The 23988-nt window shown below is 39.4% G+C and overlaps 1 protein-coding gene across 6 annotated transcripts in view; it reads right to left on the bottom strand.

Moving 5' to 3' along the window:
• setx (senataxin) overlaps window positions 1-23988 on the bottom strand; it is a 110663-nt gene that overhangs the window by 27646 nt on the left and 59029 nt on the right. For 5 of the 6 annotated variants that reach the window (XM_060841471.1, XM_060841472.1, XM_060841473.1 and 2 more), the window contains 7 exons: window positions 11170-15693; window positions 7607-7715; window positions 5935-6108; window positions 4544-4776; window positions 3771-3923; window positions 671-827; window positions 71-172 (listed from right to left, as the gene is read on the bottom strand). In XM_060841471.1, coding sequence (XP_060697454.1) covers window positions 71-172; window positions 671-827; window positions 3771-3923; window positions 4544-4776; window positions 5935-6108; window positions 7607-7715; window positions 11170-15693 — 5452 coding nt within the window. The remainder of the gene's footprint in view (window positions 1-70; window positions 173-670; window positions 828-3770; window positions 3924-4543; window positions 4777-5934; window positions 6109-7606; window positions 7716-11169; window positions 15694-23988) is intronic. The other variant, XM_060841475.1, reaches the window with a different exon arrangement.

Below are 23988 nucleotides of genomic sequence, written 5' to 3'. Positions count from 1 at the left end.
ACAATATAAATTTCAAAATGAAGAGCCGAACCTTAAAGTCTTGTTTACCTCTCAAACAGAAGACACTTACTGATCCTATGATTCACTTGGTAATCCAAACTGAACTTCATTACATCTGAGTGGATAGCTTTCTCACAGCCTAGTCTTACCAGGTTCACATCCCCACAGTTGCCTTAAGAAAAAAAAAGCACAGAATAATTAAAACTTTCCAGTGGTCAGATAAGCATTACACACTCAAAACCTGTCAACAACAATCAAATGGCACAGCCACTATTCTCTTTAAAAAGTATACAGTCTGTTTATTAAGTAAACACTTTAAAATGAATAGTTACACAACTCTAAATGCAGAAGTCCATTAAACATAAATGTCACTATTTCCTGGAAAATTTCTATTGAATACTTAATAGATTATAAAAAAATTACCTGAGGGAAAGAAGGAATAGACAACAAGCATAAATCGTATAGTAAGGAGAAAGATCTCCAATGACAATAATCATGACAAGTAACAGGATTCCATCTACCCTAGCAAACAGACGTATATACACCACCCAGCAGATAACATAAGAATCGTTAATCTGCAGTGAATGAATCAGTTAACTCTCGACAGTTAGCCCAACAGCTTTTGGATTTTTTTTTAGAAATTGTGACATGGACATTGAATTGCACATACCTAATGCGTTATTCTTATCTTTGCACTTTGACTTAAAATCAACAATGATTTTTTTCATGAGATCGTCAATAGCTGCATTTGATGGTGCACACACAAGAATCCTGGTTCGTTTAGATCTTAAGTTTCTGCTGTCAGATGGTTTCACATTCTCTTGTTCCTGGATTTGGAAGGTGTAAACAAGCAAAACAAGATAGTGGAAAGCATCTCTGACAAATACTTTCTAGCATACTGCCTTTTAAATAAAATTAGTTAAAAGGATACTCGGGTTGGCATAATGGTCACCTCACTGTCATCTGACAGCGCCAGGGACCTGGGCTCAATTCCAGCCTCTTGAGACTGTCTGTATGGAGTTTACACATTTTCCCTGTGTTAGTCTGGACTTCTGCCAAGTGCTCTGCTATCCCCCCACACTTCAAGGATGTGCATGCTAGGGGTCTGGATGGGTTGCTCTTCAAAGGTGTAGACTTGATGGACCGAATGGTCTCTTTCCACACTGTATGCTGTTTATGGTGAATACATGGTAAATCAAACAGTAGAGACAAGGTAAAGAAGAACTGTATTAATAGATTACAAAAAATATAAAATAAGCCATGCCAGAAATTGATTGTACACAACTGTCAACCACAGTGGCAGCGAATCCTCTGCTGACGAAAAAGATGGAATTTTTTTGAGGCCCCAGCAGAAGGTGGCATCATCAGAACAGGTACAATGGACTCGAAGAAATTGAGAGAATGAAATGGAGTCTTTTCCGGAAGTAGGGTGAAAACAAGTATAGTCAAGGTAACTATGGGAGTTGGTGGAGGTTTGTAGTGAATATCAATGGCCAGCTTATCCCCAGAAATTGAAACAGAGATGTCAAGGAAAGGAAGGGAAGGTAGATAGATCAGGTGAAGGTGATTAGAAACAAAGTTGATAAATGTTTCCAATTCTGGATGAGAGGGACAAGCAACACTGATTATGGTCACTGACGTACCAAAGAGTTTATTTGGGGGGTGGGCGAGGGTGTGGAGACTCGAGTAGGTCTGGAAGAAGGAATATTCCACTTAATCCATAAAATGACAGGGTTAACTGGGACTCAAGCAGGCACCCATGGCCCAAACTTCACCTTAAAGTGAGAAAGGAAAAGAATTGGTAAAAGCATTGGGGAATCAACAGTTAAAAATCTCCATTTCGTAAGTCTCTATTTTGCAATAATAATTTGCCTTACAAGTTCAAAATGGGAACTGCAGTCACAGTGTCCATGAGAACATGAATTGCAAGAATGCAGGGGTCTCTACATAACCTTGGAGATGTTCCTGTATACGCTTCTTCCCAGCATTACGATTAGGCTGCACAATAGAGCATTGTTAAGCAGCTTGCTTTATCTACTTTTGACTAATGAGAACTCTGCTAGACATAGTAACATTAAATCATGTGGGAATGAGAAAAAGTAAATTAGTAACGCATATGAAGACTACAAAATGTACTGCTTTTAAGCTGGAGATCAGATTTCTGTTTATGGTCCTCCAAAAGAGAGCTTTGTTGCTAATCTGGGGATTGACCTCCGATTTCTCGCCGGCTTAACTGAAATAAAGCGTGTGCTGAAATTGAAACTTTTGTGTGGTCGGAGACTTTTTTTTTGAGTCAATAGATTGGCCATGTTGAGGAGTATGGTGATGACTGGGAACAGTTCGGACCTTAAGGAAAATGTGGACAGTCCTCGGAGGTTTTTAGAAGGCATTTTATAAAAAGTCAAATCAGAAATTTGAAAACAAAAGCTCATTGTGTTGGGGGGTAGCATATGAACTTGGATGTAGAAACTGGGCACAAATGAGTCATTTCAGATTGACAGAAAGTAATAAGTGGTACAGGGATCGATGCTGCGACCTTATATAAATGTTTTGGATGGAGGACAGAAAGTATGTTTTAAAGAAGGGTCACTGGAGTTGAAATGTTAACTCTACTTTCTCTTCCCAGATGCTGACAGATTTTCAGCAATTTCTGCTTTTGTTTTTGGACAGAAAGTATGGTTGCCTACTTTGTTGATGACACAAATATAATAGTGAAGTTAAGTTATGAAGACCACATAAGAAAGCAATATATAATAGCCAAGTATTGCAGATGGTGGATCTCTGAAGCCAAGTACTAAATAGGAGAAACTCAGCAAGTCACACAGCATCTGGAGATAGAAACAGAGTTAATGTTTCATGTCTCGTGCAACTCTTCCTTGGAACATTAACTCTGTTCTTTTTTCCACAGATACTGCCAGATCCACTAAATTCTCCAGCACTTTTTAAAATTACAAATAAGTAGATAGTTAAGTAAATGGGCAAAGAATTGTTAAATTGAACATGTGGAAAAATGTGAAACTGTCCAGTTTGACAAGAATAATAAAAAACAGCCCTTTTTTTTGTGACTGAAGACTACATAGATGAGATAGAGGGAATCGGGTGCCCTAGTGCATGAATTGTACCAGTTGCAACAAGAAATTGGAAAGCTTACAGAACGTTTTCATTTATTGCAAGTGGATTTGAATAGAAAAGTAGAGAGGTTATGCTTCGCTTTAAAAGGCGCTGGTGTGAACACATCTGCAGCACAGTATACAATAATGGTCTCCTTGTTTGAGGAAAGATGTAAATGCATTGGAAGCAGTTCACATAAGGTTTATCAGACTAATAGCTGGAATGTCATAGGAGGAAAGAAATTAGACAGACAAGGCTTACATCTGCTGGACTTTAGAAGATTAAGGGTCAACCTGATTGCAACGTAAGATTCCAGAAAGTTTGAACAGGGCAGAGGTTTGTGGAAGAATCCAGAACTATAATGTAAAGTTCATTTTAAACAGATTTAGAGATTGTGGAATTCTCTTCTTGAAAACAAAGCAGAGGCAGAATCATTGAATATCTTTAAGTCAGAGGCGGATAGATTTGTGGGAACCAAGGGATTAAAAGGTTATAGTGTTAGGGTGGGAAAGTGGATGAGGGTGTAATCAAATCAGCCATGATTATACGAAATAATGGAGTGAGGTTGAGAGACCAAAACACCCACACCTGTTATGTGTTCCTATGTTCAAAAGACTCACGTTTCTCAGAATTTATATTGTTACACTTCATCGTAGTACCTCATTGAGCAAACGATGCAGTAAACCAACGATTGTTTTTGACTTTCCTGTTCCAGGAGGTCCCTGTATGAGACAGATATTGGGAATTCTTGGTTGTTTCACCATCGCATAAGCCGTGTGAATAGCTTTCTGCTGATGTTCGTTGTAATCATCCTGCATTAAATGAAGAAAAACGTAAAAGCACTGCTGTCTAAATCAGAAACTACTACAATTCCACAGAAATTGCCTTACCATAGAATCATTCTAATATAATAAATGCATATATAATAAATAATTTTATTTTAATTCTAAATGTCATGAATTTTATAAGATCACCTCAATTCATTTCATTACTACCATATTTCTGTAGGAGTGACTGAGCTGAACAGAAAAGACAACAGTTTACTGATCTGCAGTGGTTCGAGGTGGTGCCTTAAGGGCAATTAGGAATAGGTGATAAATGCCTAGCCAGCTATGCCCACATCCCATGCATGAATAAAAAAAATCTGTTAAGTTCCATTGACACAAATAGAAAAAATGGTTTAAAGTATTCTAATTTACATTCAACAGTTGCAACAGACAAATGTCATTATACATTAAAATTTGAGGCTCAGCTGCCAGGTTGTGTTTCAGAAAAGCGAACAACTTTTATCACATAAAATAGGTGTATACCATGCAATAACGAAAAATTTAAAGCATTAGTGGAATAAATGCACAAAAGATTAGATTACAATATATTTACATTAATGCAATAATTCCATTTCTATTTGTACTCATTTCTAGAATTTACTCACAGTATTGCCCAACTTTGGACGTTCCACAAAACCTTTTTGAATAAAATATATAGAATTCGCTGAAAGAATTGGCCTGATCAGAGGCGTCTTGGCTAGAAAAAGCAATCCTTTGAACTGCCTCAAGGTGGTCACAAGGGAACCAATTACATCACACCTCACTGGCTGGTTTTTCACTGCACTAACATTTCCTCTCGTCTGGATTGAAAGGTGAAGAGTTGTCAATGAATCACGACCTGTTCAAAAAGAAAACTGAGTGAAAGTCAGCTGCAAAGGCATGAAAGGGAAAAAAAAACATTGTGGGAAGAAGTTCAAGCTCAACCTGTTTTCAGTCCTGGAAACAAAAGAATTTTTGTTGGAAAACAAAAACAAGTTGCGAAAATGATTCAGTATGGAGAACGATCACTTGTGAACAGAACAGATTTCGTACTCAAAGACAATGATGGTTGCATGTCAAAGACTAAACAGAGCTCGGGAAGACAAGATGATTCAACACAAAACGGTCCAAACAACTATGCTTATGGAAGCCTTCCTCAATATAATATAACCAATCCAATGCTTTCGTATGTTTACACTGCAGGTCCATGAAAATGTTCCTCTATGATCTGGTCGTCAATTAAGAATATCAGAAAGTGAATGTGGATGCAAATTTAAGTCGAGTTGGTTATATCCCAATTGAGGACAAAGCAGGAAATGATACATGAAAGATCATCACTGCATTGGAGAAAGAGGTAAGGGAAGGGACCCAAATTAAACTATAATGAACTATGTTCCATTTATTAAGCTCAGTGAAAGCCTGAGAATTCATCTTTTAATTACACATTTTACAATCTGCAGTAATTACTTCCTCCAAGAGGTCACACAAACAAACCTGATCGAATATGCCAGCCAATTTCCTTCCAAGGTGGGTTTCAGAATATTATTCTCTCAAACTAATGTAATGGGAGAGAAACAATGCAATGGGAGAGAAACAATATCTTGAATGGTTACTTGAACCGAGCATTCTATAATTTTTCACTGCAATTATTGAGTTGGTTATCTAAAAACATGAATTTAGATCAGTGGAATGTTTTATTTTGATTTTGTAAGCATCAGAAACTACTGAGAGACTTTAAGAGTCTTCCTCAATCACAATCCTAGCTTTCATGGACATTGCAAAAGTCTACTAATGTTGATTCAGGAAGGAAATTGGCCACCCTTTCCCAGGCTGGGTCACATGTGACTCCAGACCCACATTAACACGGTAATCTCTTAACTGCCCTTTGAAAGTAACTGCCCTTTCAGTTCAAGGCAATTAGGGATAGGCAACGAATACCAAACTGGCCAGTGACACCCACATTGGTTATAATCTCCTACTTAAAACAACTATTTCTCTGCATTCCTCTTAAACCCACCAGTTGAAAAACGCGATGTCTTCGAGATATGGCTTATATGTGGGACTGGATTATTATTCATTATTTCGCCCTCTTCTTGCATGTAGTAATTCTGATTTTGGGGCAACCACAGGAACACAACATCATCCTCTTTAGGGTGTAGTTGTTTTTCAATCTGGTGATCACGTAGAGAAACTGGTTGATCAAAAAAAAATGCATTCAGCAGATATCAAATGCAATACTATTCTCCATATTCATAGTTCAAAAGCATTTCTCCCACAATTAGATTGAAGTTTTAATCATTTTTATGGATTGAATGGATTCTTTCAGTCGATGCTAGTGTCACAAAGCTAGTCCCTTTTTTTTTTACAAAGCTGTTCCTTTTCTCAAGGAGACTGTGTCCTTGGTTTTTCTCAGAGGGGTCGTAAACATCTCCTGATTCCGATTAAACTAGTTTGGTACAGAGAATGAAGGATATTGAGAGGCCTTTTCATTTATATTTAAACAGATGAGACTTCAGTCCAAAGTGGTCATGTTTTAGAAGTGACCTGTATAATGGAAGGGAAGTAGTCAGCTCTCTAGCCGAGCAGTTCAGTCCAGGACAAGTTTGGAGTCCAGCTGTGAGAAAACAGGCTCTCTAACTTTAACCAGTAAGCATCTGTTCCTTTGTTTTGCATGTGTTTTTAAGAGGGTTTGCTTAGTGGGACTGTTATGTATATTCAAAACAGCATAATTAAGTCTAGTTTGGACAGACTGAGTTCTGTAGGGGTTCTCTATTCTGTTCTTTGTGTATCATTGTGTAATTTTGTGAATACATTTTTGTCTGTTATAAAACCTGGTAGTCAACTTAGCTAACTTACTCCAGGTAATTTTCATTGTACACTTACCAAAACAAATTGCAAAATTATGGTCTGCGCTGCCTGCTTAGGAATGTTTTGAGTGGTTTGGCCTAGTCCGTAACACTACACTCAATTTAACTTGGATTATCAGCAACATAATACGTCTTCAATAGGAATCCCCATGCTAATCCACTGCATTTTTAATCAGTACTATTCAGCTGAAATGCAGAGCTTTCGTCACAACCTCAGGATTTGCGATTAAATACAAATAAATTGTGTTTCTGTTGTAATAAAAAATAATCTTAATGTTTACCTCATTTAGGAAAACCTGGCTTCGCAGGAAATACTTTAAAGAGCACGTGTGAATAAGTAGTTCGATGGGATGCAATGAAAGGATTATTACCGTACAACATCGAAAACTAATTAGTTGCAGACTCAACACAATTGTCACAAACACATGCATTTAGTCATAGATTCATACAACATGGAAACTACCGTGGTCCAACTCTTCCATGCCAATCAATTTTCCCCAACTGAACTAGTCTCACTTGCCGGTGTTTGGCCTATATCCTTCTAAACCTTTCTTATTCATGTATCTATCCAAATATTGTGTAATAACAAATTCCCAACTACATACAAACCAATTATTTACTACCTAGTTTTGTTTTTAACTGATACTAAATTTGTAATATAAATTTAATGCCCAACTTGGTTTTAGAAAAATTTCAAAGTGAGTTTGATCCACTCTGCAATTAGGTTTTAATTATGGGCATAACACATTAGCATTATAACTCAGGAGACAGAAGGCAATCATGTGACTGGATTTAGAGTATATGCTCCATTTCTGTTCTCACCTTGAAATTCTGCACAGTATATTTTTCCTGCCACACGATAGTTCTTCAAAGTCAAAGAATTATGAATCATTCTATTTGTCTGCTTGGATTCCTTCAGTTTCTGAGCTAACTGTATAAACGAAATGCTGAAATTTAGTGTTATAATTAAAAATACTTCATTAAAATAGTCATTATTACTATTTAGTTCTTTGATGCAATCAGGACTATGCACACCAAACTGATTTCAGCTGATTTCTATCCTCCATGCAGTGCTGAGACATCACCATCTCTCTGCACTGTTGCCAAGTTAATTACTTTTAGGTTTCCTCAGCTCACCAAGCTTAAAGATTGCTAAACAATATTAGGAAAGTGCAGTTATACAAAGAGATCTTGTACACCAATCAATTAAAGAGGCAGGTATAGCAATCAATTAGGAAAGTGGAATTTACAGGGAATTTCAATGCAAGAGGATGAGGGCTCAGAAGAACATATGCCTACTGCAGTTATACAGTGTCTTGGTGAGACCAAACCTGAAGTGAAGTGTTGCGTGCAGTTTTTGTCTCCCTAAGAGAGGATGATATTTGTTATAGAGTGAGTGTCATGAAGGTTCATTAGGCTGATACCAGAGATGTTGTATGAGGAGACACTGATCCGACTGAGTCTGTACATTCACATTGGAAGATTGAGGGGGGATATGATTGAAATGTATATAATTTTTAAAAGGTTAAACACACACAATTCAGGCAGGATGTTTTCCTTGAATGAGGAATCTAGAACTTGGGGTCAGTCTTAGGATATGACATCAGCAATCTACACCAGAGACAAGGCGACATTTCTTCACCCAGAGAGTGGTCAATTTGTGGAATTCACAAGACTGTGGAGCCTGGGTCACTGAGCATATTCAAAAGATAGATATATATTTAGCTATTAAAGGTATGAAGGGGTGCCGAGAGAGAAAGTGGGCATTTGACATTAAGAACAGAGCATCAGTTGTGATCATACTGAATGGTGAAGCAGGGTCAAACAGCCTACTCCTGGGTTTCTATAATCTATCGCACATTGCACCCTAAGAGATATTTGGATTTCTGTTAAACAACCTCAATGACAGAAATACACAGAATTCTGGAGAAGCAGGAGTATTTACTGTGTTTGTGTTTCCAGCATCAGTAATATTTTGGTTTTAACCCCATTGACTGGTTTTGTTCTGGATATGCTAACAAGGTATTGTTTTCACAAAACCTTTTTACCTGAAGGATTATCACAAAATATATTTCTACTTCAGCTGAGGTAGCATTACAGACTTACATTCATATCCCAAACACCTTTTTAAAAATCAATATGCTAATGATCATACTAATGTAATACCTCCAAATTTGAAAATGACACAAAGCTAGGTGGAAGGGCAAGTAAACTATAGTGAGAATGCAGAGATGTTACAGTGTGATTTGGGCAGGCTGAGGAAATGGGCCAATGCATGCCAGATTATTTTTTGAACGGCTGTACATTGAGCGAGGAGATGGTTCAACAAGACCTGGGTGTCCGAGTGCACTAGTCAATAAAAGTCATCAAGCACGTGCAGCAGGCAATAAGGAAAGCAAACTGTATGTTGGCCTTCATAATGAGAGGATTCAAATACTGGAACAAGGATGTCTTGTTGCAATTGTACAGGGCGTTGGTGAGGCTACACCTGGAATAGTGTGTGCAGTTTTGGTCTCCTTATCTGAATATGTTCTTGCCAAAGCAGGAGCGCAGTGAAGAATTTACCAAATTGATCCTTGGGATGACAGGACTGACAGACAAAGAGCAATTGAGTTGGTTAGGATTTTATTCATTGGAGTTTAGAAGAAAGAAGTAACCTCTAACATTCTAACAGGACTAGATAGGTTAGGTGCAGGAAGGATGCTCCCAATGACCAGCGAATCCATAACTAGGGGGCTCATAGTTTAAAAGATAAGAGGTAAGCCTTTTAGCACAGGAATGGGGAGAGATTTCTTCACCTAGCGACTGGTGAGCCTGTGGAATTCGCAACCAAAGAACACGGTTGAGGCCAAAACATTGTGTGTTTCAACAAGGAGTTATAGCTCCTGTGGCTAAAGGAATATAATGAAGGACAGGATTAGGACATTGAGTTGGATGATCAGCAATCATATTGAATGGAGGAACAGGCTCGAGGTCGAATGGCCAACTCCTCCTCCTCTCTGTTTCTGTGCTTTTGTGCTATTGACCATGGAACAGATATTGATCAGGACACAGGCAATACTTCTTCAAAATAGTACTTGGGATATTTGCAATCACCCGAAGAGACAGATCAGTCCTTGGTTATGACAGCACTCTAATGGTGCGGAGCTCATTCAGGAATCTCAGCCTTGTGGAACTTCAACTTTTCAGTGGGACGTAAATCAAAGACTTTGGTTTAGAACAGAGAATGCTATCAACTGAGCCATAGCTGACACTTGTATATTTCGCAAATAAATCAATGGACACTAAACATTAACTGTTTCTCCCTCTGAGAACGCTGCCTCTTTGCTCTCTGAATGTATTTACCTGTCAAAAACAAATAGATTTTGCTTTCATACAGCTTTCAAATTTGCTGAGAAAACGAACAGTGCTTAGTCAAATGTAAAGACTAGGTAAGGCAAGGCATTTGATCTGGGAATGTTATGTGCTTGCTGACATTAAAGGTCAAGAGCATCATTGAGGGGGAAGAAGTGTAATCAACTAGAATTCCTGTTTCTGAACCCTACTCTGTAAAATTGGCTACTGAATGTGAAAAACAAGTAATGATATCTGAAAACATCAGTAAGGTGTAATGCAGACCAAACATCACCGACTGAACTATTTCCGAATAAGGACCTACATGCAGAGAGCAGTGAAATACTGACACAGCAGTTGTCTGAATGGGACGTAGCCACTTTGAATATTCTTTTAAGATTTTTGCATAATCTTCAGGACTTCAATCTTTCTGACTGTAGTCAGCATATCATCAGTAAAGGTTCAACATTGTGCCTCATGCAGTGGACACCCAAGAATCCAGCTTTGGCTTTCTCCTTTCCCATGTCAACATATTTGCATTTGGTGGGGTCATTCGCAGGCAAAGGGTAAATCTTTGGTTATGTTGACATTATCAAGCACCCAATGGATTGAGTTCACATTGAATGAACTTTGTTGTATAATTCATGCACTTCATGGGCAATTTCTATTCTAAATACAGACTTAAGAAAAAGCTGACAAGTTAGCAGATCTTAATCGTAGGGGCCTTTCTACCATGGAGTCTGTACCAGTTATTTATCAAAATAATCCAAAACTTTCCTACCTTCCTGCTCTTTCCCTATAAACTTAGCTCCCACTTACACCTCTAAGTTAGTCACCCCTGTAATGATCAAGTGGAAACATAAAATTTTAGTGCATTTGAACAATAAGCAGCTTCAACTACATTTAGTGATTACAGACTGTGCTGTGAACTCAGTCCATGTGCTTCTCAAAATGCTCTCCCCATCATCATGCTATCAGAATATAGTCCAAACATTTAGTACTAGTCTCAATTGCTAATAAAACTTCTGATGCATTTAACTGCCTGTACTTACCTGCTCAAAAAGATTCAACATCAGTAAAGGGTAAAAAGTTTGAAAATATTCTTCATATGAGCGAAACTTTTCAGGCACCTCGCGTGTTGGAATTTCACAAAGAGAATCAGGTACCCCAAATTGATTTAATGAATCAAACATCTGATAATCCCACTTAAGGACTGCATTGATAAGATAAGATTGGTCACGGTTTCGATGTTCTGTCAGATCCAAGTTGACGTTAGGTGAAGCTTGCCTGGATTTCCAAGGTGGCAGAGGTGCATTCGTTGGCAATGCTGTAACTGACGTTTGAAAACTTGGCTGTGCTCTGAAATTCATATCTTTATTTAGAGTTCGAAGAACATTAGGAGTTTCCACAGTCTTCATAATAGGAGTCGGTTTCGATGCAAGTGACGCAAGGTTTGCTACTGAAGATCTTTGAACTTGCTGAACTTTGGAAGTTGCTCCTCCTGGACGTTTTGGGACACACTGCATCTCTGTAGCAAGCTGAGCATTGCGTGAGGTAGAGCTGGAAGCAAACAGTTTGGTAGTTGTAGGTTTTGGGCTTTTCCAAATAGATGGAGGTAATTCTGGCTTAGGAAAGATATCTTTGGGTTCATTTAGAGAATGCTGCTTACAAAATTTCTCTGAAGATACAATTATATCAGAGCATCCTGTGTATTGACATCTGGTCTCATTTGCACTTAAAGGTGCTCTTCTGGAATCCTCCTCTTCCGAGTTGCCATCATCTATATCCATGTCTATGGGATCCCTCTGCGTCAACATTAATTCATTATCATCCAAGCTTTCATCCGTACTAACATCCATATCTAAAGGATCATGCTGTGTTAAATTCAAGTCATCAACTGCATTAATACTTGACAGTTTTTGCTGAGTTGAGGCCACATCTATTGTTTTACTACGCTTCTTTTCTAACAAAATAGGAGCCGCAACATAAATATTGTCTGTTTCCACTGAAGCGGATTTGTGCTTCTGACTCCTTTGTACAGTAGCAGAAATAAAGCTGAAATTTCCTTCAGTTGACACAGCTTTTTTTGGGAAAGCACTTTCATCGTGAGTAGATGTACATTTCCTTTTCTTCTCATTATTGCTTAACTGAAGCTTAGACTGCCTTAGGTACTGGCGATCCTGAGAAACCAGTAATCGTTGATTTGTACGTACTGTTAATTTCTGTGGTGAAATGAGCTTTGCCTTCTTAATGTGTTTATGCTCAATAGCCCCCTTTTTTTGACCATAAGTACGCAATTTGTTCAAGGTGTCAAGGCTGCCCTGAGAAAGATCAAATGCTTTACGAACTTTCTTTTTGAGGCCAAGTTTTTCAACGGTTGATGTAGGTTCAGGACGCTTTCGCACCTTCTTTGGAAGTGAGCTAGAATGGTGTTTCCCTGAAGTTGAAGGAACTTCCATTTGTACATCCCTGGCAAGTGATTTGCAAATATTAGTTAATGACACCAGGGATGCTTTCTCCTTTGAATTTTTACTTGTTTTATTTTTAAACCTAGTTTTCTGGTCTGGTCTGGTCTGAGATTGTTTTTTAAGGATGGACTTGTTTGAATCTTTACTAGAAGTGGCTTTGGATAATTGTTTTTCTCCTGCTCTAGCATTTGATGAAACAAGATTATTTTTAAAGCCATCTTTATCTGCTCTATTTTTCACAGTTAGCTTGCTTCCTTGCTGATAGTCTGGCAATTCTTTTGTAGGTTTGGATGTCCACTTGTATTTGTCAGATCTAATTAGAGATCTGAGGCTATCTGTATCACTAATTATGCAGATTTCTTTCTCATTTTGAAGGTTAGAGACAATATCATCAGTAAACCCAGAATGTTGAACATTGCTTTTGTCAATTGGTGTATCTTTAGCTGCAGAGCTGCTCAGAGAAGAAACTCTTGGCGAGAATTGCTTTTCGGTGTCCAGGCTACTCCGTTTTCTATTCTGCTCTCCTTTCAAACTTGCTTCTGCCTCCTCGGCAACCTTTTCAATTAATTCATCAGATACATAATCTGTATCATAGCCCCATTCATTAAGCATACCGTTAATTTCTTCTTCGTCAGATTGCCTGTGAAACTCATCATCAAGCTGAGTCTTTTTTTTGTCATTTGCTTTCTCTTGCTGTGGCTGAGAATCTTCCCAAACAGAATATACCTGTTCTTCACTTTCAAATTCAAAGAACTGGGAATCATTCTCAAAGACAGGGGGGAATTTGTTACACACTGACTTTTCTTGCAAACATGACTGATTTTCCTCAATTATGCCAGAGACACACTGAATAGAGGTAGCATTGTCTTTTTTCTTTGCTTCAGAGGTAGAAACAATGAATGAGCTGGTAGATTCTTTTGATGTTTCTGAATCAGAGATAGTTATCAATTCTGCATTATTGTCTTCGGTGGGCTTATTCATTGTTGAGTCAGATTCAAAATTTTCTTTATTCTGAATGGAATTACACAACTGTCCCTGACAAAAAGCTTTTACTTTCCTATCAACCTTGTTCAGTGATTGGATTGTGGGAAGCTCACTGCATAAATTAGCACTTACGGCAGGGACAGCTGGTGAGGGCTTAAAGTCTTCATCCTCCTTGGAATCATTTCTATTCACCTTGGAAGTTGAAGAAATCCTTCTCTTAAGTTTAAGCCTTAATAAACTGAATGGAATATCATCATCACTATCACTGCTATTGCTATGACAAGAGTGAAGTGGGTTTGACAGACCAGGAAATTTGGATGTACTGCTAGATTCCGGCAGAGGAGATAATAATAAATCAGAACTTTGTGACTTGGCTCTTTTGTCAGAAATTGGAGACAATTGAGCTGTACGCACTTGTGAGGAGCACAAATTTTCAGTAGTCTTGTCATCGGTGATTTGATTTTTGCTGTCATTAGGAACCTGACTGGAGTTTCTATTATTCATCTTATCTGATTGCCTATTGTCAGCTCCTGCATCAGCTATTTTCTCAAATGTCCTTTCTTTACTCAAAGAATTATTAATTTCTTTCATCTTGAGATTAATTGCTTGCATCTTTACCTTCAGATTGAGAAGTTTGCTTGGATCAATCTTAAACTTACTTGGTCCAGCACTGACTGATTCCAATGTTTGAGGCAAATCACAATCAGTTCCTGCATGATCAGAAGTTGAAGAGACATGAGAAATAACATGCTGATCTTTTTCAGAACAGACAGCTTCAGGTTCTGTGGAATTCTTGTTCATAGATTCCTGAAACTCCAGTAGCATAGACCGTTTCCATTTTTCTTTACGTGGAACACTATGAGTGACTTCAAGAGGTTCAGCCTGCAAATTATTTTTATCCAGGGAACTTGTGCTAAAATTCACATTGGAAGTGGATGTGGGTGCGGGTCCACCAGCTTGTTCTTGAATCTGTCTTTGTCTACTCTGTGGGTCATCCACTGTAACATCGTCCAAAGAATGGGAACGAGGGGGAGGAGAGGTTTCCATTTTGGTCATGTGTGTAGGTAATTCTTCTTCATGTGTATTAGAAGAATCAGAATTGATCTTATTAAGGAAAGTAATGTCATCATACAAGATGAATTCAGTCTTAAATGGGAGAACTGCTTCTTCAGATGATTCTTCAGGTTTGTTTTCTAGAGACTTGTGATCAGCTATTTCTTCTTGATTTGGAATAGCTTGGGGAATAGCTGAACTTTTGCAGTCTAATTTTAACATTGAAGGAGATGGTGGACCAGGACCACTATTGTAATATGCAGGCATTTTCCCCCACTCCTCTGGGTCTTTTTCACATTTAATCAGGGGGCCCTTCAGTCCACTTCCTCTTCCAACCGTGTCCATTTGTTTCATTTCGGCTGTTTTATTTTTTGAATTTTTAATAAATTGTGTCAAACAGGACTGTAATTCCTGTTGCTCCTTTGGACTTAGCTGCCAGCCTAGAATAAAGCTGCTTCGCAATTGTCGATTTAGTTTGTCAAGAAATTGCTGGAACATATTTCTTTGCTGTGACTGACATCCCTCTTTCAGAAAACTACGAATTAGTTGAACACATGCTTGTTGGACTGAGCTAGTGATACAGGAACATGCCGCAGAGGACATTGCTGCAAACGTGGTTGATGTGACCTTGACATTACTTGTTCCTGCAGCTTTCTCACTATTTTGGTTAAACACTCTGGCAGGAAGCATGGCACATTTCACTAGTGCTTCTACCCACTTCTGCGAGCTGTACCATAGCAAATGAAGATTGTTTTTATTTCTGTGGAGTTCTACAACAGATACCAAGATGAGGATGAAAAATTCAGTCACTTTGTCACAAAATGGCACCTTCCGATTCAAAACGTCCTTTATTTCTGAGTAAATATGGTGAATAACTTCTCCTATGTAGGCAATGCCAAGATCCTTTAGGTCCATGACAGAGTTAACAAATGGGATGAACCACAGAAAGGTACTGTTGTGTACACGCAAATCTTGCCCAACATCACACTGTAGCACATTCACCAGAGTTTGCATTTCATCGTACATGTTCGGGTAGTAATCTGGGCAGATAGCATTCTTCCAACCAGGATCCTGTAAGGACCAACAATAAAACAAAGTTACTTTCCATTTAGTTCTATAATAGTTATAAATGGATGTAAGTTTGTTCACTAAGCTGGATGGTTTGTTTACAGATGTTTGGATGCCATACTAGGTAACATCATCAGTGAGCCTCCAGTGAAGCACTGGTGTTAGGTCTCACTTTTTATTTAGGTCTCGGTTTCTTAGGGTTGGTGAAACCATTTCCGTTTGTTACAACATAAATATAAAGCGGGATATAACACCAGCGCTTCATCAGAGGCTCATCGCTGATGTTTCCTCATATGGTGATGAAATGTCTGAAAATGAACCTTCTAGGTCGGCAAGCAAACTTACATCCAGAACCTCAACCTGAGCTACAAATCTTCTCAAAAACCACAGTTATAATTTTATAATTGCTACATTGAAGAATGTGGATGAGTAAGCCCTTTGAGTCTTCTGTTTTTATGTAAAATATCTTCAACACTACTCCACTTTCCTGCATTTTGTGTATCCATTAATTCTTTCAATATCCAAAAAACTACCACCGGTCTCTGTCCTAAACACAATGACTTGAGTATTCTTAGGCTTCCTGTATGGGGTATTCCAAAGATTTGTAATCATTTCCAGAACAATATTTCAAGTTTGAACACTGCTTCTCACAAATCTGAAAAGTATACTTCAAATTTTAATAGAGCAACTGCAGAACAATCTAAAATGTTCTTATTTCTTGCATCAATTATCCTTCTAGATTTCAAGTGGAAATGTCTGTTTAGTGCATATTTTGGCTAATTTGCACAATACTCCTGTTTCAGTTTTGCCACACAATTCCTCATGACCGAGAAGTGAAAGGCAGTTTCCACAGGTAAACAAGGAAAATCGAAATGAGTTATGCCTCTGAATTTTGACACAATTTCCACGGGTGGGTTGAAAACAGCACTGACTGAGGATTGAAATTTACAATATCCAAAGACAGAAAACAAAGAAAAATGACAACAAAAACAAAAATTGCTAGTTTTTTTTTGTAGATATTTTTATTGAAATTTAACATTTTTGCAAATTTACAAAAATAAACAAAACTCTCAAATACAAACATTGATGTACAATTAAATCATATATACAATAGTCATAATTTAACAAAGAAAAGAGAAAGAAAACAAAAAAAGAAAAAAAAAGAAACAAAAAAGAAAGAAAAAAAAACCTCAACTTTCTACTAATCTAACTTATAACTAACCAGAGTGTATACCTAAGTCTCTTACATGCTCGGAATGTATAAACATCAAATATAATAAAACCGGTATTCGCGCAGGATTCCTCTCCCAAGGGGCCCCGGAGCAGCCCGGTCTGAAATCTTCACTAAATAAAAGCCCTTGTTAGGATAGCCGAAATATCTGCATTTATATAATTCAAAAAGGGCTGCCATATTTTATAAAATAATTCAGTCTTTTGGTGCACCATATTTGTGAGGAAGTCAAGGGGGATATATTCCATAATTAATCTGTGCCAATTTGAAAGTCCAGGGGGGCCCTCAGCCACCCAGTTCACCAAAATATTTTTCCTTGCACAGAAAGAGAGAATAGAAAATAGTCTCTTCCCATGCATATCCAGAGATGAGAGGTTCGAAAAGCCCAAAAGGAGAGATACAGGGTCCACCCTAATTTCCGTTCCTAAAATTTCTGTCAGGGTATTTGCCACTTTAGTCCAGTATCTGCGGATTTTCTGACAAGTCCACAGACAATGTACAAGAGTACCCACCTCTATTTTGCATTTGGGACACATTGGAGATGCTCCTGCCTTAAATTTTGCCAGTCGAGCCGGAGCTATATGGGCCCTATGAAGTATCTTTAGTTGGATAGCCTGAGTTCTGTTACAGATAGCAATTCTTCTAGCATTTTCCCAAATGTCATTCCACATATCCTCAGAGATTTCTAGCCCCAAGTCCTGCTCCCATGTTTTAAGCAGGTCATCCATGTCTCCTGAGACTCCTTCATGTAACAAATGGTATATAGTACTAACGGAGGATGCCCCCGCTGGTCGTAAGACATTACGTTCTCTGTCTGATTTATAAAGACTATCTATTAATGTAGTCTTCCTCTGTATATAATCTCGAACTTGGAAGTATCGAAAGAGATCCCCATTAGGTATTCCGAATTTCAGACGCAGCTGCTCAAAGGACATCAGGATCCCATCTTTAAATAGGTCCCCTAAGCATGAGATGCCCCTGGATCTCCAGAGTTTAAAGGTGGCATCTGTAATCCCCGGTTGGAATCCCCATGCGCCTACTATTGGTGCATGGGGGGGGATGTTTTATGTGAGTTACCCTCATTTTGCCGCATTATATTCCAGGCCTTAATTGTGTTTAATATTATGGGATTTTTACAGTGGTCTGTAATGATTTTCCTCTTATCTGAAAATAAAAGGTTAATAAGTGGGTATTTTACTTGGGAGGCTTCGATATCCAGCCAAATTGATTGTGGATCAGATGAAACCCAATCAGCTATGTAACTTAGTAGGGAGCTTAACTGATATTTCCTAAAGTCTGGGAAGTCCAGTCCTCCCCTTGCCTGTGGAAGCTGTAGCTTCTTCAGCTTAATAAGGGGCCGTCTATGGTTCCAAATAAAGGAGCCCAACCAGCCATATAATTTACGTAGGGCTAGCCTTGGCAGCATCAGCGGGAGCATTCTCATAGGATATAAGAGACGGGGCAGAACATTCATTTTAATTAATGCTATTCTCCCTAGCCAGGAAATCGGAAGGTCTCTCCATCGCTGGAGGTCCTGCCTTATCCTTTCCATTAATTGTACAAAATTAACCCTATACAGCTGATCAAATACTGGCGTGATAAAAATACCTAAATATAAGAAGCCCTCCAGGGACCAACGGAAGGGAAAAGGGGATCCGTCCATTAAGTGGGGTATCATAGCCAGACCACCCATTGGCATGGCTTCCGATTTTGAAAAATTAATTTTATAGCCTGAGAATGCACTAAATGTATTAATAACTTGAATTAGATGAGGCACTGACATTAAAGGATTACTGAGGAATAAGAGAACGTCATCTGCATAGAGGGTAATTTTGTGTTTACCTGTACCAATCCTCGGGGCCGTTATATTAGGATCAGTCCGGATGGCTTCTGCTAATGGTTCGATTATCAGTGTAAACAACAATGGTGAGAGAGGACATCCTTGACGGCAGCCCCTACCCACACTGAAGCCATCCGATCTTAACCCATTAGTAATAACAGCTGCTTTGGGGTCATTATACAATGTTGAAACCCATTTGGTAAACACCTGTCCAACGCCAAACCTTTCCAATGTGTAAAATAAATATGACCATTCAACCCTATCAAATGCCTTTTCCGCATCCAATGAAATTACTACTCCTGGTATCTTTCCCTGATGACAGGCTTGGATCATATTCAAGACCCTTCTGATATTATTGGATGATCTGCGGCCCTTAATAAATCCCGTCTGGTCCTCCTTTATAATATATGGCAATACCCTTTCTAGTCTTAGTGCTAACATTTTTGAGAGAATTTTAAAGTCTACATTTAGTAAGGATATTGGTCTATAAGATGCACAATCTTCTGGGTCTTTTCCTTTTTTGAGGATAAGAGAAATATTTGCTTCTTTCAGCGTGGGCGGGAGACAGACCTGACTATGCGCAAAATTATACATATCCATAAGTGGGTCAACCAATATTCCTGTAAATTCTTTATAGAATTCAGCTTGAAAACCATCCGGGCCCGGTGCTTTTCCGCTCTGAAGTTGCCTAATTGCCTCAAGTATTTCTTGGACTGTTAAAGGGGTATTTAGGGCCGACACCTGTTCCGGAGTCAGGCCCGGGAAGGTCAAATTTTTAAAAAATGACTGCATCCTCCTAATCCTATCTTCACAATCCTGCGATCTATATAGTTCAGAATAAAATTCTTTAAAGGTCGCATTGATCTTTTTATGATCATGAGTCAGGGTACCTGTACTTTCCTTGATGGTCGGAATAGTTTGAGGGGCTTTCTTTTTCTTTGCAAGAAATGCTAAGTATCTACCCGGTTTGTCGCCATATTCATATAATCTTTGTTTCGCAAATAATATTTCCCTTTTAGCCGTTTGAGTAAGCGCGGTGTTTAAAGCTGTCCTAAGAGCTGTAATCCTCTGCAATTTTGTGATAGAAGGTCTATCAGCGTATGCTGTTGCGGCTGCTTTTAGGCGAGCTTCGAGCAGACGCTGTTGCTCTCCCTTCATTTTCCTCTGGGTCGCTGAATAGGAGATGATCAAACCTCGTGCATAAGCTTTGATGGTCTCCCACATCATTGACGGATTGCTAGCCGTACCAGTATTAATTTCTAAAAAAGTTTTAAGTTCTTGGGAGAAGTACTTTAAAAATTTGCTATCTTTTATCAGGAAGGGGTCCATACGCCAATGCCGAGCAGATGTCCCATTGTTCTTTACCTTAGTTTCCATGTATACAGCGGCATGGTCAGAGATTGCTATAGTACCTATTTTACAGGTTGCTATAGAGTTTAGAAAAATCGATGGGGCAAAAAACATATCAATTCTTGTGTGACATTTATGTGGATTAGAGTAGAAAGAAAAATCTCTACCCTGTGGATGGAGACATCTCCATACATCTACCAATCCTAATTCTTTATTCAGGTCCGCCAGTTGTCTAGATCTGGGAGATACTCCAGCGGCACTCTTGGGAATCCTGTCTATTTCCGGATCCATAATACAATTAAAGTCTCCCCCTATAATTGTATGACGGGCACCAAAGGCCATCAGTTTTGAAAAAGCTTCCGTTATGAATTTAAAGGGGTGTGCCGGGGGGCAGTATACATTTAAGATCCCATATTCCTCTCCATTTATGAGGGCTTTAATCAAAATATATCGTCCAGATTTGTCTTTTATCTGATTTAGAATTTTCAAAGGGAAGTTCTTCCGGACAAGGATAACGACTCCCCTGCTTTTTGAATTAAAAGAGGAAAAAAAGGCCTGATCAAATCCGCCCTGTCGTAATTTTAAGTGTTCTTTATCCGACAAGTGTGTCTCCTGTAGGAGAGCTATATCAACTCTCTCCTTCTTAAGATTTGATAATATTTTCTTCCTTTTAACTGGCGAATTACTCCCCCTGACATTCCAGGTGCACCACTTAACCGACTGTTCAGCCATAATCATCTGGACAGATCTGAGACCCCTCGGGAGGGGAAACCCTATCTAGAACATCCCGAGCATGGAGCATACAAGATTTACAAAAGTAAAGATTCTCTGATACACTCAAAACAATATAACAAAAAACTCTTTCTAAGTATAAAAAATATAAAACATTCCGAATTGGAGATTTTCTCCCTTGTTCCCAGGGAGCGTCACTTCCTCTCCCACAGTCCATCTTACCCTCTTCCAACCAGTGCCCCACCCTTGACCCAGGTGTTCCTCAATAAAATGAGGAGAATTCAAATATAATATAAAGCTAGAGTTAACAGTGAACACCCCACCCCCACATCTAAATATATTTGGGAATATTAATACCATATATAACTATAAGATTACAATCTCAACACGTAATACTTAAACATAATACCACAAAATAACAGGGGAAAGAAAAACAACCCCGCTCCTAAAAACAGAAGTAAAATAGAATAAGGTAACCACCTCCCCCCATCAACATTAACCAAACGCCCCAACATATATATATATATACATACATACATAGAGGGAAAGATAAGAAAAGATGAAGGGATGTAAACCAAAATAATGGGAAAGGCAGACCAGCGTCCACAATCTCTTACAGCTTATTTAAGAGAGTCCAAGAATTCCTTAGCCTTCTCCGGTGATCCGAAGTTATATATGGATCCTTCGTGGCTAAGGCGTAGCGTCGCTGGATATCGTAAGGAGTACTGGATATTTAAGTCCCTTAAACGCTTCTTCGCCTCATCGAATGCCTTCCTCTTTCGGACCAAAGCTGGGGAGAAGTCCTGGAACAGCATGATCCTGGATCCTTTGTGGGTCATAGCTTGGGGATCTTTTCCCAGATTTCTTGAGGCTTCCAGGAGCATCTGCCTCTCCCTATAGCTCTGCAGCTGGAACAGGACCGGGCGTGGGCGCTGGGTTGAGCCGGGCCCACGTACTGTGACCCGGTAGGCCCATTCTACCCTTACCTGGCCTGATCCATTATGCAGATTTAAAAGTTGTGGCAGCCAATGCTCTAAGAATGCTGTCAGCTGGCCTCCCTCTTCCTGCTCGGGAAGGCCCAACAACCGAATATTTTTTCTACGACATCGATTTTCGAGGTCATCAATGTGGTTTTCTAGGTTCTGGACTCGATTCTCGAGAAAACGGATGTGGTCGGCTGTTGATTTTATCCCAGTCTCTGAGGCTGCGGCCTTCGACTCCACCTCTCTGACTCGGCACTCCAATTCCTGAATGTCTCTGCCCTGCTTCTGCAGCTCGGCTGATAGTGCTTCTCTGCTCTGCCGAGACTCATCGATAAAAGCATCAATCTTCGCCTCCCACCTGGCAAACATCTCCTCAAAGCTCATCTTCATTGGTAAATCTCCTGAAGTAGCTGAAGACACCTTTGTTGCAGCTGAAGAGGGAGAGGGTGGGGGAGGGGTCCCTGCTTTCTTAGAGCCGCCTGTTCCCTTCCCTTTACTCATTTTCCAGCTAGTATTAGACTATTTAAATGTACTAATAGGTAACTATTTAAGGTTAACAACTATTATAAATGGTTTAGTGAGTGTGGTGGGGGTGGATAGCCCACTTTTCCCAAGTTTTGGGTAGAGCACTGTGGACTCAGTCTTGCAGGGTCGCCGCCATCTTGGATCCCCAAAAATTGCTAGTTAACTCTTCATCAGAATTCTGAGTCACTGGACTTAAAATGTTAACTGTTTTCCCTCCACTGGTGCTGACAGACCTGCTGAGTTTCCCCAACAATTTATGTTTTTGTTTCCTATTTCCATTATCTTGTTTCATTAAAGAAAAATAGCATTTCTACATCGTGAATAGAGTAGTATTCTTCATCACAATTCTCAGAGTCTTACAGATAAACACAGAATAGTCAAAATTTCAAATAAACTGAAGGCATGGGGAGCCAGAAAAATAGCACCGGGACAGCTTTCCTATTGCCTTTGGGCAAACAGGGATATGCAGATCAACTGTATGTTGTTCAAAGGTGGCTAGTAAACCTATGTACATAAGACAGCGATTAGGGACCATTAGCGTGCTCACCAGCATTCTGCCAGCAGTATAGCCCCAAGCTGTTAGCTAAATAGAAGTGCTGGTTCAGGATGCCATCAAAGCTGGAGACTTCAACGATCAAACAAAAAGGAAAGGAGTTAGAACATAGAACATTACAGCGCAGTACAGGCCTTTCGGCCCTCGATGTTGTGCCAACCTGTGAAATCAATCTGATGCCCATCTAACCTACACTATTCCATTCTCATCCATATATTTATCCAATGACCATTTAAATGCCCGTAAAGTTGGCGAGCTTACTACTGTTGCAGGCAGGACGTTACTCAGAGAGTAGAAAGGGTGTGTGAAGAGCCCACCTCTAACACCTGTCCTATACCTATCACCTCTCAATTTAAAATTACGTCCCCTCGTGTTAGACATCGCCATCTGAGGAGTAGCTGGCAGTAAAGGCTGCACTGCAGAGCAAAACGAGCACCAAAGGATTTTTCCTCAAAGGACAGGCCTGTCTGCTGACCCATTTGAAAAGAAACACTATTTCCACTCAAGGGCCTCTACCTGCATCAGTTGTTGACAACTCCCTCTCTCTCTCTGGGGTGACTGATGCTCTCAATTGCCAGCCTGCTCTCCACAGCGCTCATTTGGCACCGGAGCCGCTTATGAAATTTAAGACAGGAGTGTCCCCAGTGTGCCCCAAGTGTAAAACAGATGTTGGTACTCTCACTCATTTCTTTTGGTCATGCCACTAGCTTCGTAGGTATTGGGTGCTATAGTGAGTGTTTGGGAAAGGGTCTTGGGAATTGAGGTTAAATTGGGTTCGGTGCCCCCACTCTTGGGCTTGCTGAGCCTCCCTTCTTTAGATGCGCATGGGAAGAAACCGTTTAATATTCTTTCATTTTGTGCGAGGAAGAACATTCTAATGAGCTGGGCATTGGAGAATCCCCTGGGACTCTTGGGTGGCGTAGATTAGTTATGGAGCACATCCCCCAGACTTCCTTATGAGTTGTGCACTAGAAAACGGAACTGTTTGATATAACGTGGCAGCCCTTTCTGTACTATATAGACACAGACTTATTGGCTATATTGGTTAGGGTCTTTGTGTAGTCACGAGGGCTATGTCTGGCGG

The sequence above is a fragment of the Hemiscyllium ocellatum genome, chromosome 21 (assembly GCF_020745735.1).
Source record: "Hemiscyllium ocellatum isolate sHemOce1 chromosome 21, sHemOce1.pat.X.cur, whole genome shotgun sequence".
Lineage (NCBI taxonomy): Eukaryota > Metazoa > Chordata > Chondrichthyes > Orectolobiformes > Hemiscylliidae > Hemiscyllium > Hemiscyllium ocellatum.
This window is presented reverse-complemented; position numbering and strand designations above follow the sequence as displayed.